We start from the raw sequence: 14,457 nt of genomic DNA on the forward strand, positions 1-14,457 counted from the left end.
ATTATTTTGGTGAAATTTGCATACATTCGATATTCCTTTTAACATATAGCGAGGACACAAGGAAATGTACATCATCAGGCATCATTCTGCATTGTGTATTCATTTGGTATTTTTGTACTTTGATTAATGTAAACTTGATTATTAAGTTGGCAAGACACCAAGTAGTTGCTGGATAATCTTCCTTTTGACATTTAACATTCTTCTTCATTCTTTAACACACACACACACACACACACACACACACACACACACACACACACACACACACAGTGCTAATTGCTGTGTTTGGCTGCTGACCTCAAGGGACGTGGGCAAGATTGATTCCACCTTGACAACAAGGACTTCAAACCACGATTAACATAATTTGTTGTCACTTTTAGAATATTGAACGTCTTTTAACGCCTGATTCCAATTAACCTTGATGGCTCTGGAGACCGTTACAAATGCCGCAGGTGGCGAGAAGTGAGCATTTGTAAGAGGATCCTAAAAATGCACCTAGTGCCCGATAACAAGCTTTTGGTTGTATGCAAAATAGACAAAGAGTTATGGCAAGCTGATTTGAAGGGACTGCTTTTTCCCGTCAATGTGCAAGCATTCACAGATATTTATAATTTATGGGGTGTTTGGTATGATATTGTGGAAATTCCATTTGACTATTGTCTCATTTTTTACTCTACTTTTCTGCAAAGTCTCACTGCAGTAACACATGTTTTTTCTCTGGTACTTCTCCATGCTATTTAAAATGAAAGCACTGTTGTTCTTTGCCATAGTCTTCCCCCAGAATGCAGGTATTTTTTTCCAGAGTAGGATGGTGACAAGGATAAAGTGATTTTCCACTTGACTGGCCTGTTCCTTAATTTAAAAGCTACAGCTTAGATTTTTAAAGAAAAACATGGTCAGCGCAGGGCAGCTAAAAGCACTCTCACTTTCCATAGAGGAAACAGTTAATTTGTCCATAGAGACAGTGACTTATTTCAGTGTCATACTCTATTAAAACATAGCTTTAGCTATAATTGCTCTGGGAAACAAATGCAAAGCACAAGCCAAATGCTGCTAAATCTTTGGCTGAGACTGAACAATTTATGTTTGTCTTCTGGCATGCAAGGGAATGATTCATTTCAATAGCACTAACAATTTAGATAAAAGCTTGCTGACAATTTACGTCTGTGTCGCATATGACACGAAACCACGAACATTAGATGTCTTGTATAATATCTCCAGATCAATACAGTGTAGAGGGCACACCCACAGGGAGTAGTGGGGATCTACACCTGAATGACAGATGGCAAGATTATGGCACACGATGAGTAAATGACCAAGGAACTAGCAGTAGGCCTAATCCATAAAATGATGCAAACAGCATGTTACCTCTGAGGCCAGAGTTGGCTGTTAACCTCCAGGTGATGATAATTAGATTTTATTGGAGAACTAAGAGGGACCATGTTAAGTGTAGCAGGCAGGATGAGAGTGAGTGATTTAAAGGACAGCAGTCATTAACTGGGCTTGAATGAAGGTAAAAGTGAATGTGAAAATATGAATATGACAACATTTTGAATATATATATATATATATTTTTATATCCCTTGCACCATTTTAATTAAGCTCAAAAGTCCACATTTCCCTGCAAGTATCCTAATAGCTCATTTATTAGCTTTGTTGGCTGCAGTTTTCCACTTTACAAAGCTACCTTATTATCTTTTTACCTTTTTTCTCCACCTATTTTCAGATCAGCTGAATGGCTGCCTAACACTCCAGCTACATAGCAGCTGCTGAAATTGTTCATGATTAGAGCTGCTGCTACAACACAATAGAGTGCATGCTTAGTCACACAGTGAGGGACAGAAAACAATATGGAGCCATTAGTGTATAAACACACGCTGACTCATCTGTGTGGCTGGTGCCATGCTGTTGTTTCTGCTAGGAATGCCTTGTGCATTTTAAAGCACTTAGCTACTGAATGGGCTGCAAGGGTTTTCACGCAGAAGATGAAACCAGAGATATTTTTGAATGGCATTGTGTATGAATACTGTTGTGTCATTGTTTACCCCAAAGTCACACACATTTGCCACACACATGTTGTTTATGTTGCTATCGTAAATGTACTAGTTACTTTGCTGTAGATACAAGTTATAACTCTAATGTTTTACTGCTTTCTCAATATAATTTGTGTACCCGACACCTCACTTCACCAATTACAATTTGTATGTGATATTAACAGTGGCTAAGCTCTTCTTGACACTTTCCATTAGGTGCGATAGCATGTAGATGCTGTTTAAAATTGTCTCCATTCTGCTTGCTGATGAATCAGACAAACATCTTAATGGTTGTCATTTAGATATCACCGTGTGATTTGAATACAGTATCTTCACCATCATTTCCATCAGCAGTGTTTCTCATCCGGTTTGACCGGTTTGATTGATTGATTTTTGTTTCCATTTAAAATTGCAGCTCTGCTGTAGCAGCCAAACCTTTAAAGGGGTAAAATGCAAAAAGTACAAAAAGCCATTAAGGTTATTTCCATTCTCAGACTAATTGCTGTTGTATTTCACACTAGTACATGTTTTATTGTGATTTCAAGGTAGGAACCAGCAGCTTTTATTTTATTTGATTATTATTATTTGATTATTTGATATGATCAACATGTTTTGTAATAACACATGCATTGATAATGTATGTTATTAGGACTAGTGTAGTCTGGCTCAACGGATGTACATTGCTGGGATAAAGCCCGACAACATCCGATGCGTGAGAGAGAGAGAGAGAGAGAGAGAGAGAGAGAGAGAGAGAGAGAGAGAGAGAGAGAGAGAGAGAGAGAGAGAGAGAGAGAGAGAGAGATTCGGTTGTCCCTCCTCTCTCGCTTTCTCTGCTATCGGGGCTTAGTGCTGCCTAGGGGCTTGTGATTGGTTTGAAGAAATACAAACAAGTCAGAGTGTTTTTTCCCCTATCCCAGAATAGATAGGCAGTGCAGACCACACTCCAGCTCCGACACAGCGCTGTGGCGATAGGTCTGGCAATGCTAGACTAGGAATATTGTGATTCCAAAGCACTTAGTAAAAAAAAAAAAAAAAAAAGAAGTAATTATTGCATATTAACTTAATTATAAGTAATGATTGATGGAGACAGATGAAAAATCCATTATTATTAATATTATTATTGTAATATTATTGTTAATGTGATGCCTGGTAAAATTTGATTTAAAAATAGATATTTTGCCAGCAAGAATAATAGTTTTATGCACATTTTTAATTTGTGCATTCAAAGAACCAAATCAATGTTTAACTGGTGCTCTTTTAATTACATCATCACATTGTGCCTTTTTCTGAAATTGTTAAATGGCTCTCGATACCCCCAACTCCTAAAATGTTCAAAACATGCAACATGGAAACATGCATTAATTAACATTTTCTTTTGCAGACTTTCTGATAATTCGGTTAAAATTGGGATTTTGGGATGGAAACTTGGCTAGTTTCTTCTTGATTTGACTATCAAAAACAAAATTCTTGTAAATCTCTTGTAAATAAAATGCATCACTAATAACTAAAGAGAGCTAAAGCCTAATAAACCATGTAAGAATACAAAGGTAACTACAGGTTATCTAGTGACAAAAAATATTTGTTGCAAATTTCCAGTGTGTTTTGAGTACAAAGCAGCCAGTACAGGTATCAATCAGTAAGTGAAATTTAAACAGTCATGCACACATGCAGCTGAAACTCAGACATTCTTCTGTGGTCAGCTGTGTGATTTATCTACTGGTTAATTGGATGCTCTGTGCCGCTGTGAACTTTACAGTTCATTAAGGCTGCTATGTCCATCGCGGCAGCCCACAGTTTTGGAGGCTGACCCGCAGGTTCAGAGACCCCCAGTGACATCCCCTGTGCAGCAACAAACTCCCTCCCACTAGCCTCACTAGCCAGCTAATGAGTCTCCGCTGGCCAGTGTGACTGGAAGCACATGGGCAAATGGCAGAGCTATTCATCAAAATGATTGAGGCATGACCTCCCAGTTCTGATGTTAAAGAGCTGGATCACTGCTGTCAACACATTACGCCACATATTTCTGGATCGGGCTTTTATACAGTTTGCTATAACTATATAAGAATTGTTTTCAACAACAGGAAATAAAATAAAAATTGTAACTGTAATAAACCTTTAATGACCAAATCCAGAGTTGCCCAGAGTATGAATTTATGTTAGCAATATATACAGTATATTAATTATGTTTGGGGTCATATAAACCTTTGCTTTGGTCAATATGTGTATTCCCTTGTGTGCAGCACATGCACTGGTTATTGATTAAAGTATAGATCAATAGAGGCTCTTGAGGATTGAGGGTCAGCTTGGTTTAATCAAACATACATTTGTAATTTATGATTATTTACAAGTGTAAAGGTGAATGAAATTAAAACACATTTTATTTAAAAAAATAAAATCTACTTATAAATATAGTTTTTGTGTTTTTCCAGAAGAAGGGTTAAAGCATTGCCATCTGCTGTGACAAGATCAGTCAATTTTCTTTAAATGCATTCACAAATAGGCTAAAAAATACATTAAGGGGATTTCTTTGAATCTGACCTCACCCTTACCTCATACCTCTTGACCTCACTCTCTAACAGCCTATTCACTTTGCCCACATTACAGCCTTTAAATACACTATGTGAATTGCATATCGCTCACCCATGACGTGAATAATTCCCTCTTTTTAGGCTTTGCACACATCTTGTTGTTGGGTTAATATAGTAATAGGATCAGTGCAGTTACAGGCTTTAGGCACTTAGGGGGGCAGGAGAGTATTTTGTCTGCACAGCATACATTTGCTGTGATGTTTTTCACTTTGAGCTGTGTAAGAAACAGTGAGTGTGGCATTTCCTAAACCTTGATCCTGAAGTGAACTCTTGGACAGAAAATCACCATCTTTATGATTATTATTATTATTATTATTGTTATTATCATCGCTGGTGACAGAGACACAAGATCAAATGAGATTCAAAGATATATAAATGAACACTTGTGTCCACAAATACTGGTTTTTGAAAAGCTTCTGAAGACATTGCATGCAAAGTGACAATCTTTTTCTTTTCACAATGTAACCTTAGTTTAAGGATCACATTGTCCTCTATGGGTTGGGTTTTTTATTTTTAAACTCAATAATATAAATAATTCTTGACAGTAGAGTTAAAGATAACACTAAATCAAGTGACATCTTTAATATTCAATTCAAAATACATTAATACTTAACTATAAATATCTAAACAACAATCTAAAAATATATTGACAATGATGAAAATAACTCCATCTTTTGTGAAAGGGACTCTAGTAGGCTACTGCCAATGTCAATGAAATGCAACACCCAACGCCGGAGCTATAAGCTGTAAGCTGCTTTTAGCACTTTGTTTGGGGGATTCAGTCTGTATTTCGACTATGCGGTTGCCTCCCAATGGCTCTCAATAACACCCACAGTTAACCCCACCTGGAAGTGTAGGTGGTATTTCCCACTAGCTCAGACAGCCTACTGTACTACCTGTCCAGTGTGAATGATAGATAGTATTTGCAAATCAGCGACAGACAGTTGAATATGAAGTAAGCCAAAATGACAGAATTTGTGGACCAAATCAAAGCTAAAATGCAAGTGTGACATGTTATTTATTAGATGGCCAGAAAACATGGCTCCAATGGGATACTAATGTTGCTCTGTGCCTACTGAAGTAGTAGTTATGTAAGCAGACAATTGTTTGCTAACATGTTGGCCATAAATACACACTTAAGCCATTAGTATTTCAGACTTCTGTTCCTGTGAGATTGCTGTCAGGCCTACAAGAGATTAGGCTGCTACAGCTGTGAGGCTGTACTCAGGGACAGTTAAATGCTAATGTCAGAATGGTAACAACACATCATAGGTGTTGAGATATTTCACTGAATTAGTAAAAAACGTTGACCTGCTGTTGGTGCTAGAAGAAGAGTCAAGGGATCATCAAAGTCATTATAATTTATCCTGCAGGGACTTTGAATATATGTAGCAAATGTCACAATCATCGGATAGATTGTCGTTAAACTTCTTGCTAGCTTGGCTGAAACGTTCCCTGACCGAAATGTTTCAGATTTTTATTAAACAATGCATTTCTTCAGACTGACAGACCATCCATAGAGTCTCGCAGCTAGTGTGGCTAAAAATCACCTGATACTTCAATGCCACAGAAAAACCAATACAAATACTGTTTAGGCGGAAAGTTTCCTTTCTTGTGTTTACATGCCACATATTTGAAAGTGCATGAAAATAATCATATCGGAGTTACAAAACAATTTGTGCTGTGGTAACTGTTTGTACCTTTGTAACTACAGGTGCAAATGAGAAGGCCTATTTTCATGTTTACTGCCTCCGTGCTACTCAAATGCTTGAGCCTGATTGCTTCCCTCCTCACCTCGGTCCTTCAGCTATTCTATGTATCACCTTTGACATAGGAATCTCTCTTGGGGATGAAGTTATATGAAGTTTCTTCCCACCTTCATCCCTCTGCAGATAAATATAGCTTTATGGCCGGGTGCCCTCATTTTCTCCCACCAATCCTTCCATCTCCACTACTTCCAATACAGAAGGTGAAATTAAGTATAGATGGGAAAACATACTGTATTTTGTGATAGATTATCTTCACCAAAATGTGGTCATTACTGCAAAGGTGTCTGCTATTTTGATGCATAGATCTCCTTATCGACTTGCCTGCAAAATTTAAATGAGATTTGAATTTTTCATGTACCTCCAAATGGCCTGGGCTGTTAATGTCTTGATTTCAATGTGTGAGCTTTGAGGGAGCCCGAGCACAGTGACAAGAATACCTTAGAGCATAATTTCCAGCAAGTCCCTCTGTCGTAGTCAGACGAATAAGTCATCTTCCAAGACTTGATTCATTAAAGTGCTCATTTTATGCTCATTTTCAGGTTCATAATTGTATTTAGAGGTTATATCAGAATAGGTTTACATGATTTAATTTTCAAAAAACACCATATGTTTGTTGTACTGCACATTGCTGCAGCTCCTCTTTTCACCCTGTGTGTTGAGCTCTCTGTTTTAGCTACCGAGTGAGGCATCACACTCGTCGCACATGTGCAGTAGCTAGGTAACGACTACTACCCAGTCAGAAGCAGAGTATGAGGGCGTGCCATGTTAGCAGCTAGGCAAGCATTATAACGTGTGTTACAAAGTGACTCACGTTCGTCATGGAAATAAAGGCTGGACTACAGTAGAGCTGTTTGGAGCAGTTTGTGAACAGTGTTTACTGTTGGAGATGGTAAGTCCCTTTGGGGTGGACTTTGGGCTTTTTCACTTTGTAAACCTATAACGTGCACAAAAAAGATATATAACACAATTAAGGAAAGGGAAAAAGCCAAAAAGCATAATCTGAGCACTTTAAGTCTTCATTTGTGAGCAGTTGCTGTGATAGTAATTAATCAGGGACATATTTTGATGATCATTATGTGAAGGGACACATTCAGTTTTGGCTTTTGTGTTGGTTCATCAGTCTTGAAATTGAATGAAATGTTGGCCATATGTGTGAAACCCATTCAGACAGGCAAGGCTTTATTCACATTCTGTTATAATTGCTTCTCATCCTTTGAACTTGGTTTAAACATCTGACTATGTAATCAATTTTGCGTGCTTTGTATGGGTGTGTATCTGTTAGAATATGTCCTTCAGACCGCTAATTACTCAGATTCCTCAGCAACGACGACATACTGTATAATTTAGAAATGAACATGCAAAAAGACCTCCACATATTCCTAATATTTCATTGCATGCTCAACATTGTTGTATTGTCCCTCTCACCATCCAGTGGTCTAAAATTTCCACATTTCCACAGTCTGCTAGGTGTTTCATTCATCAGTTGGCAAAGTATTCTCTGAGATTCTTTGTGTGCAAAGGCTTGGGGCCACATTTCTCTCAACAAGATTGCATTCTTGATCCTGCTATTTTATGCATCAAAGAGCTTTTTTCTAGTGAATGTGGGATGCTATAAATATCTTTTCTTTAACCCTTTAATAATATTAAAGCTTATTGTTCTGCAAAGAAAGTTGTTAAATGTGACTGAGAGATCCACATCAGAAGCAATGAGAGATAAGTACCTATTGTTATTAAGTTCTATAACTGTAAAGTAAAGATAAGAAAATGCACCTCACCATTTATGTCCAATGCCTATATTCAGTGCCAGTGCAGGAAGTTGTGTGCCCTGTATGTTGTGAGGCAGAAAAGTAAAGGTGAGGAGGTTGGTGTGTAGCATGTCTGACCTTTATGCAGGAGACCATAGTTAGTCTGAAGGGGATACTAGCATATCAATGCACAGCAGGCTATAGGGCAGGTAGATTTTTTTCTTGAAATATTATGACTTCATTCTCGTAACATTCCAACTTTATTCTCGAAATCTCAGAGAACCCAGATATGTGGGATATGTTTTAAAAATGATCAGAAATCTTGCTGAAACACGTATGAGCTATTAATGTCCAGGGGTTTATAAATAAATTAATTAATTTTATAGGGGAGGAGCCAGCTTAATACAGTATGTGTCCCCCCCCCCGCCAATGTTGAAACGAAACCTACGCCCTTGTCCAAAAGGCTTTGGGGTAGTGGTTACAGATGCTGGTCAACCATCCGACACACTTCATTTGAAGCATAATTACACCTTAACTATTCATTTCCCATAAGTTATTTGCCATAGCAACAGTCTTTTCCTAACCGTAGCCATATTGCAATTTTCATTTGCATATGAAAAGATGATGTGAGATGTGAATTTTTCAAGGTTTTGGCATTAGAAGTAAAAAAAACCCAAAAAAACCTTGTAATGCTGAATCATTCAATACTGACGTTCTTGTGTGGGGGTGTTGGAGTTTGGAGGTAATTGGAAAATCTGCCTTTAGTGAGGAGACCACATTTCTTCTTCTCTTCCCACACACAGATTGTACCATTTGATGGTTGCAGCCTTTCAATCAAGAGTCATCTCCTGTAAACTTCTAACTACTTCTTCTTCAGTCAGCACTTAAAGTTTATTTTTCGTGTTGAGTGCTATGCAGCTTAAATTGACCTTCCTAGTCCTTGCAGTGCTTTTGACAAAACCATTCTCACCAGGCTCAACCTTGTTCTGTGTCACATTTACACATACAGATGACACGGGACATCAGTTCCCTGAGGTGTAAACATGTGAACCGCAAGCTGTGAAATGTGAAGCTGTTCTCATAAAACCATTCTTACATATAGCTAGGAAAAGTATCAACTGTTATGGCCGCTGTCACGACCGCCACTTCATGGGGACCATTACCTGGCTCACAGTCACTTTTTCTCAGCTAAACTTAACGTGACCGGTCGCTGCAATTTCATAAGATGTTATACGAATTGTTGTGCATCAATTTTCGTTTATCTTATCAACGAACCAGTTCAATAGAATGGGCCGCAGGACTGTTATTGTTTCCCCTCAAGTTGACCTGTCAACTCTGTCTGTGGCTTGATATCTCCTGGGGGCCGGCATACCTCCACAAAAAGGGAGAAAAACACACCGATGAAAAAGACTTAAGAAAGACAGAGAGAAAGAGAAATAAACTAAAAGCCGAAGATAGAGGGAGAACGTGACATAGGTAAGTGCACCTTTGAAGAGAACATCAGCAGGCTTCATTGCACTCAGGCAGACCTCTCTCCTCCATACTCACAGAGGACACATCTCAGCAGATGAAAGCAAGAGCCTCTTTGAGGTGGCGCCCTGGCATTATCCCTGCATCCTGCATCAAGTAATTGAAAGACCTAAGAGTATGGTAGGGGCCTCGAAGAAAGGGGCATCTGGGCTGAGTCATCCTTGCAAGTTTTGGACTTGCAGAAAGTGAGAAGACTTGGTTTGGTATTGGTTTTTACTAAATATTCAGTGAGCAAGAAGGTAGCTAAAGAGGAGAAGAAGAACAGAAAGCGGCAGAAATGGCTCAAAAAGATATAGATGTTTGCACACAATATATTTCTAACATACACTCTATCTCAGTAAAAATGTGGAAATGTGTAATGGTTTGTTATAGCAATCAAATCAATCAAACTTTTGACTTATTTGTATAGCACCTTTCATAATGCTTTACAGGCTGAGTTAATAATAAGAAAGTAGAAATAATAAAAGAGAACATTATAGAAGAAATTGTTCAGACTAGTAAAATGCAGAAACTACAGTACACAGCACCTTCTGTATTCAGAATGCAATTACTGATGCAGCTTTCATAGTGGATGCAATAGAAAACATAATATATGCAGGACCCATTGCGTTGTGATGGTTTATATGGCTGCGGGTATCATAAAACAGTCTTACATTTGAAGCCTGGTAAGTCTGACCAAATGAAGTAGAAAGGACATTTTCTATGAAAATGAGGACGTGCTGTAGTGTGTTGTGTGTAAGAGAGATCAAGAAAACGAGACGGAAAGAATATTATATCTGGGTTGATTGAAATATTCCTGAATGTGCTCAATGGATCAGAGTAATCTCAGTCAAATCAGAGTCAGTGTGTCTGCACGCTATTTAATCCTCTCTGGCATGACATTTAACATGTTGTACAGCAAATGTATTATCTACATTTTAAGATGAATACATTACAGATCTAAAGCTGTCGCAATTGCAGTGAATGTTTTCATCATTTTGAAAGTTGATCTACGCTGCTGATGAAGTCTGTATTTGCTTCATGACATTTGCCTTCATATTCCTGATGAAATAAGCATGTTTAAAAGTCTCTATGAATCATATGGTAAAAAAGATAAGAAAACGATATGTTGTCGTTGCACTGTCCGAAGGGAAAAAGTCCCATTTACAGTACAATCTTTCTTTAACCAGATATTTGCTTAAAGTAATCCAAGGCACTCACACCTTCGTCATCTCTTCTCCTAAAGGTCTCTCCCTCCCGATTCTCTCCATCCCCACTCGTTTTCCTCCCTCACTACCTCTGTGTTTTTTTCTCCAGTGGATGAAACAGAACATGGTTTCTCATTATCAGCCAGACTCCTCCCTCTCTTTGACTGGTGGTGTTACTCCTCCCTCCCTCTTGTGTGGAGAGCTCGGCAGTGTGCGTTAATCCCGGATTGCGCTGCCCTGCCGTCTACATCCCGTTGTTGTGGGGGGGCCATGGCACGACTCCAGGACCCTTGTGCTCACACGGGAGAGAAGTGAACGAATGAGAGAGAGAGAGAGAGAGAGAGAGAGAGAGAGAGAGAGAGAGAGAGAGAGGCAAGAGAGGGAGAAAGGAAAGAGGTACAGTTGGGCTGTCACAGCTGCTTGAGCACTGCACTGAGTGTTGTCGAGTTTCAGTCACACACTCTCTCACATTAACAAGGGAGAAACGAGAGAAAAAGGAAGGATGACGGCCGGTTTGTCGCAGCTGTGGGTGCAAATGTGAATGAAGAAAGAGGAAACCTCGGTCACTGGGTTCCACCACATCACAACCTCTCTCTGCTCGCTGCTGCGTCTTCCTCACTACTCACACTTAAGAGGGATTAAACTTTTTAGTTAGTTTTTTTTTTTTACCTCTTGTTGGCACATCCAGAACTCTTTGAGTCTCTGACATGGAGTCTCCCACCAAAGAGATCGAGGAGTTTGAAAGCACGGCCCTGAAGTACCTGCAGCCGGAACAGATTGAAAAGATTTGGCTCAGGCTCCGGGGACTGTGAGTATATCCACTTTTATTGTTTTCAACAAGGGGGTGTGTGTGTGTGTGTGTGTGTGTGTGTGTGTGTGTGTGTGTGTGTGTTTGTGTGTGTGTTTGTGCTTAAGCTAGGCTTTTAATATTTACAAGTGTATTTATCTGTCATAGCTTTATCACAGATACAGTATAATATAAACATACAAACAGGACTCAGGAAAAAGCTTGGGGGTCATAATAAAAGCTACATCTCACACTGGTTTTGTTTACAGCATGTATAAGTTGCATCATCTGTGTGTGTGTGTGTGTGTGTGTGTGTGTGTGTGTGTGTGTGTGTGTTTCTATCAGAGAGAAAGAACCAAGGATAGACTGATTGAGTGGAACCCTAAAAAAGAGAGAGAGAGAGAGAGAGAGAGGTTGGAATTATTCAAACCAAACAGCTCTGAGCGACTTCCTTTGAACTATTTTGAATGTGCTGTTTTACCTTATTGTACAGCTGAAGTGTTAACTGAGGGAGGGTTTCTCACACTTGCACCCATATTGCATGTTTATTTAAGTCAATTGAGTACTTTTTTTTGCACAAGAATCTTTTAAAGAGAGATGTTTTGGTGGTCTCCACATGCCAGATGCCCTTTTAACACCTGTTGTCCATGTAGAAGTATGATGCAACAAGACTTGAATGACTGAATGTTCATTTTTAAGGTATTGAGGTTAATTGATTTTTTTTTCTGATTTCTGATCTATTTTTTTTTGTTTCTCTTCTTTGTCTGCTGACTAATATGGAGGATATATCTATTCGTAATTCAAATTGAAAGTCCAAAGAGAAACCAAAGAGATCAAATTAAAATGTTATTTTACTATGCTACTAGGAATAATCATGCCATAATTCAATTCAAAAAAAGAAAAAGGAAACTGAAAAAGCAAAGTGGAAATGTAAAATGATAATTTGAAAATGTAAAGCTTAAATATAAATGCCCAAACTGAAATCTTAAATTGAAAGATGAAATTGAAAATCGCAATGGAAATAAGAAAAGAGAAACATCAAATATGAAACTCAAAATGTGAAATGGAAAAGCTTAAATGGAAATACTTAGATTAAAATGTCAAATAGAAAGAAACTAATAATTTCATTTAAGCCTTTGCACTTTATAATTTTTAATTTTCAATTGTATCTTTTGAATTTTACATTTGGCAATTGCCCTTGACATTTTAAGATTCACGTTTTCCATTTCGATTTAGCGTTTGGCATTTCAAAAGCGTATGTAAATGAGGAGGGGTGGCCCAAAGGCTGGTGGGAGGGTCTGAAACGGAACGGGTGCTAAGGCACGTTAGGGACAGTAGGGGGAGCTGACTGTTGGGCAGTACACTGTCTGCAACCTGAAAACGGCGACAACGGAGCAAGTTGAGGGAGGGTTGTAGGGAGGACTGTTATTTATAAGACAATGGCTTCAACTTGATGGTGAAAGTGTTCTTACATGCCTGTTCATGTGGCCTCACACACACAAAATCACCAGGACTATAAAGGAGCATTGCTTTGAAATTCAGAAATTGTATCACCGCCATGATGCTCACTACACAAAGGTGTAGCATGAAGTATAGTCAGAAAAAAGCTGCTCGTGTCTCATTTCCACAACTTCCACAATATATGCTTATATTCACTGTGGATCTGTAATTTTCATTTTATAACAATACTGTTGCATGCCCCATATTATACTGTGCTTCTCAAAAAGAGAAAAATAATACATTGTCTTGGATGAAAGGTAAATTTGTCTCATGAAATAAAAGTTCACAGTTCAGGACTCGTAGCGAGGTGACATCACTAAAGATCCGTGTGTAATGATGGAGCTGAGTCATGGTTTGGTTGAGTGTTAGCAAAGATGGCCATTGTCTGGGAGACCAGATTTCAAGAAGGAACCTTTCATTGTAACAATAGTTTATTAAAGAACACTTATTTTAACATATTGTTACAATTTGAAGCGTAATGGAAAAATAAACAAAATAGAATTCTTAGGCCTATTTTCACTTTTATTGAAATACAAATACAAATCATTTTTGCTGTCTCAACAAATTCAGATTCTTCCACAGAACAAATGTTTAACATAATCATAACTGAATTATAATAGTTACAGTTGGCGGCCTAATAACATTGGACTTTATTGCTCCCCTATAGGATAAATTCAGGTGTCACAGCAGCAATTACAGATATGTACAGTAGTAGGAAATAGAAATATATAAGAAGCAAAATAAAAAAGGTACGGAAATTATATAACATGAAAAATGTACAAGCTAAAATAAAAGACAAGACTTCAATAAAGTGGCAATGTGTTAGAGAGAGTAAAAGTCCTGAGTCTAGTGGTGTCCATTGATCCAGTGGTTACAGAATCAGCTGTTTATCCAAGTCCAGCTTGTGATGTGACCCAGTGAGCACTTGTAGAAACTCTGCAGCAGACCGCTGGTCCAAAGCTGTGACACCAAGAGCTCCTTCACTGTGATGTTCAGGTGAAACATCTTTCTGCAAAGAGGAGGACAAGTCAGTTGAGCTTGTCTTAACCTCATCCACTGCACTGCTTCATCAGACTCAGCCTGCATTATATCAGGCCTATTACATTTTTTGACTAAAGTGTTTTGGGTAAATGGTGTGTCTTAAACAGATACACTGTCAATCAGAGCAGCTATAATGCTCGCATCAAACAAACATTAATGATGGAAGCCAAACAGGTAATCTTAACACACTGCCATGAGTCATGACACCGAACTGAATCAGATGCAGGTTAAGTTACGTTAGCCCAATCAGCTGGTCCGAACTGTTAGCAAACAGCGT

General features: G+C 38.4%; 1 protein-coding gene across 5 annotated transcripts in view; it reads left to right on the forward strand.

Moving 5' to 3' along the window:
* pde1cb (phosphodiesterase 1C, calmodulin-dependent b) overlaps nt 1–14,457 on the forward strand; it is a 107,456-nt gene that overhangs the window by 24,977 nt on the left and 68,022 nt on the right. Inside the window, exons 1-2 of one of the 5 annotated variants that reach the window (XM_036005261.1) lie at nt 10,920–11,486; nt 11,533–11,660. The exons of 3 other annotated variants lie outside the window; for them this stretch is intronic. In XM_036005261.1, coding sequence (XP_035861154.1) covers nt 11,560–11,660 — 101 coding nt within the window. In that variant the 5' untranslated portion in view covers nt 10,920–11,486; nt 11,533–11,559. Of the gene's footprint in view, nt 1–10,919; nt 11,661–14,457 lie in introns of those variants that run through there. One more of the 5 variants, XM_031294015.2, reaches the window with a different exon arrangement.

Source organism: Sander lucioperca, chromosome 9 (assembly GCF_008315115.2).
Source record: "Sander lucioperca isolate FBNREF2018 chromosome 9, SLUC_FBN_1.2, whole genome shotgun sequence".
Lineage (NCBI taxonomy): Eukaryota > Metazoa > Chordata > Actinopteri > Perciformes > Percidae > Sander > Sander lucioperca.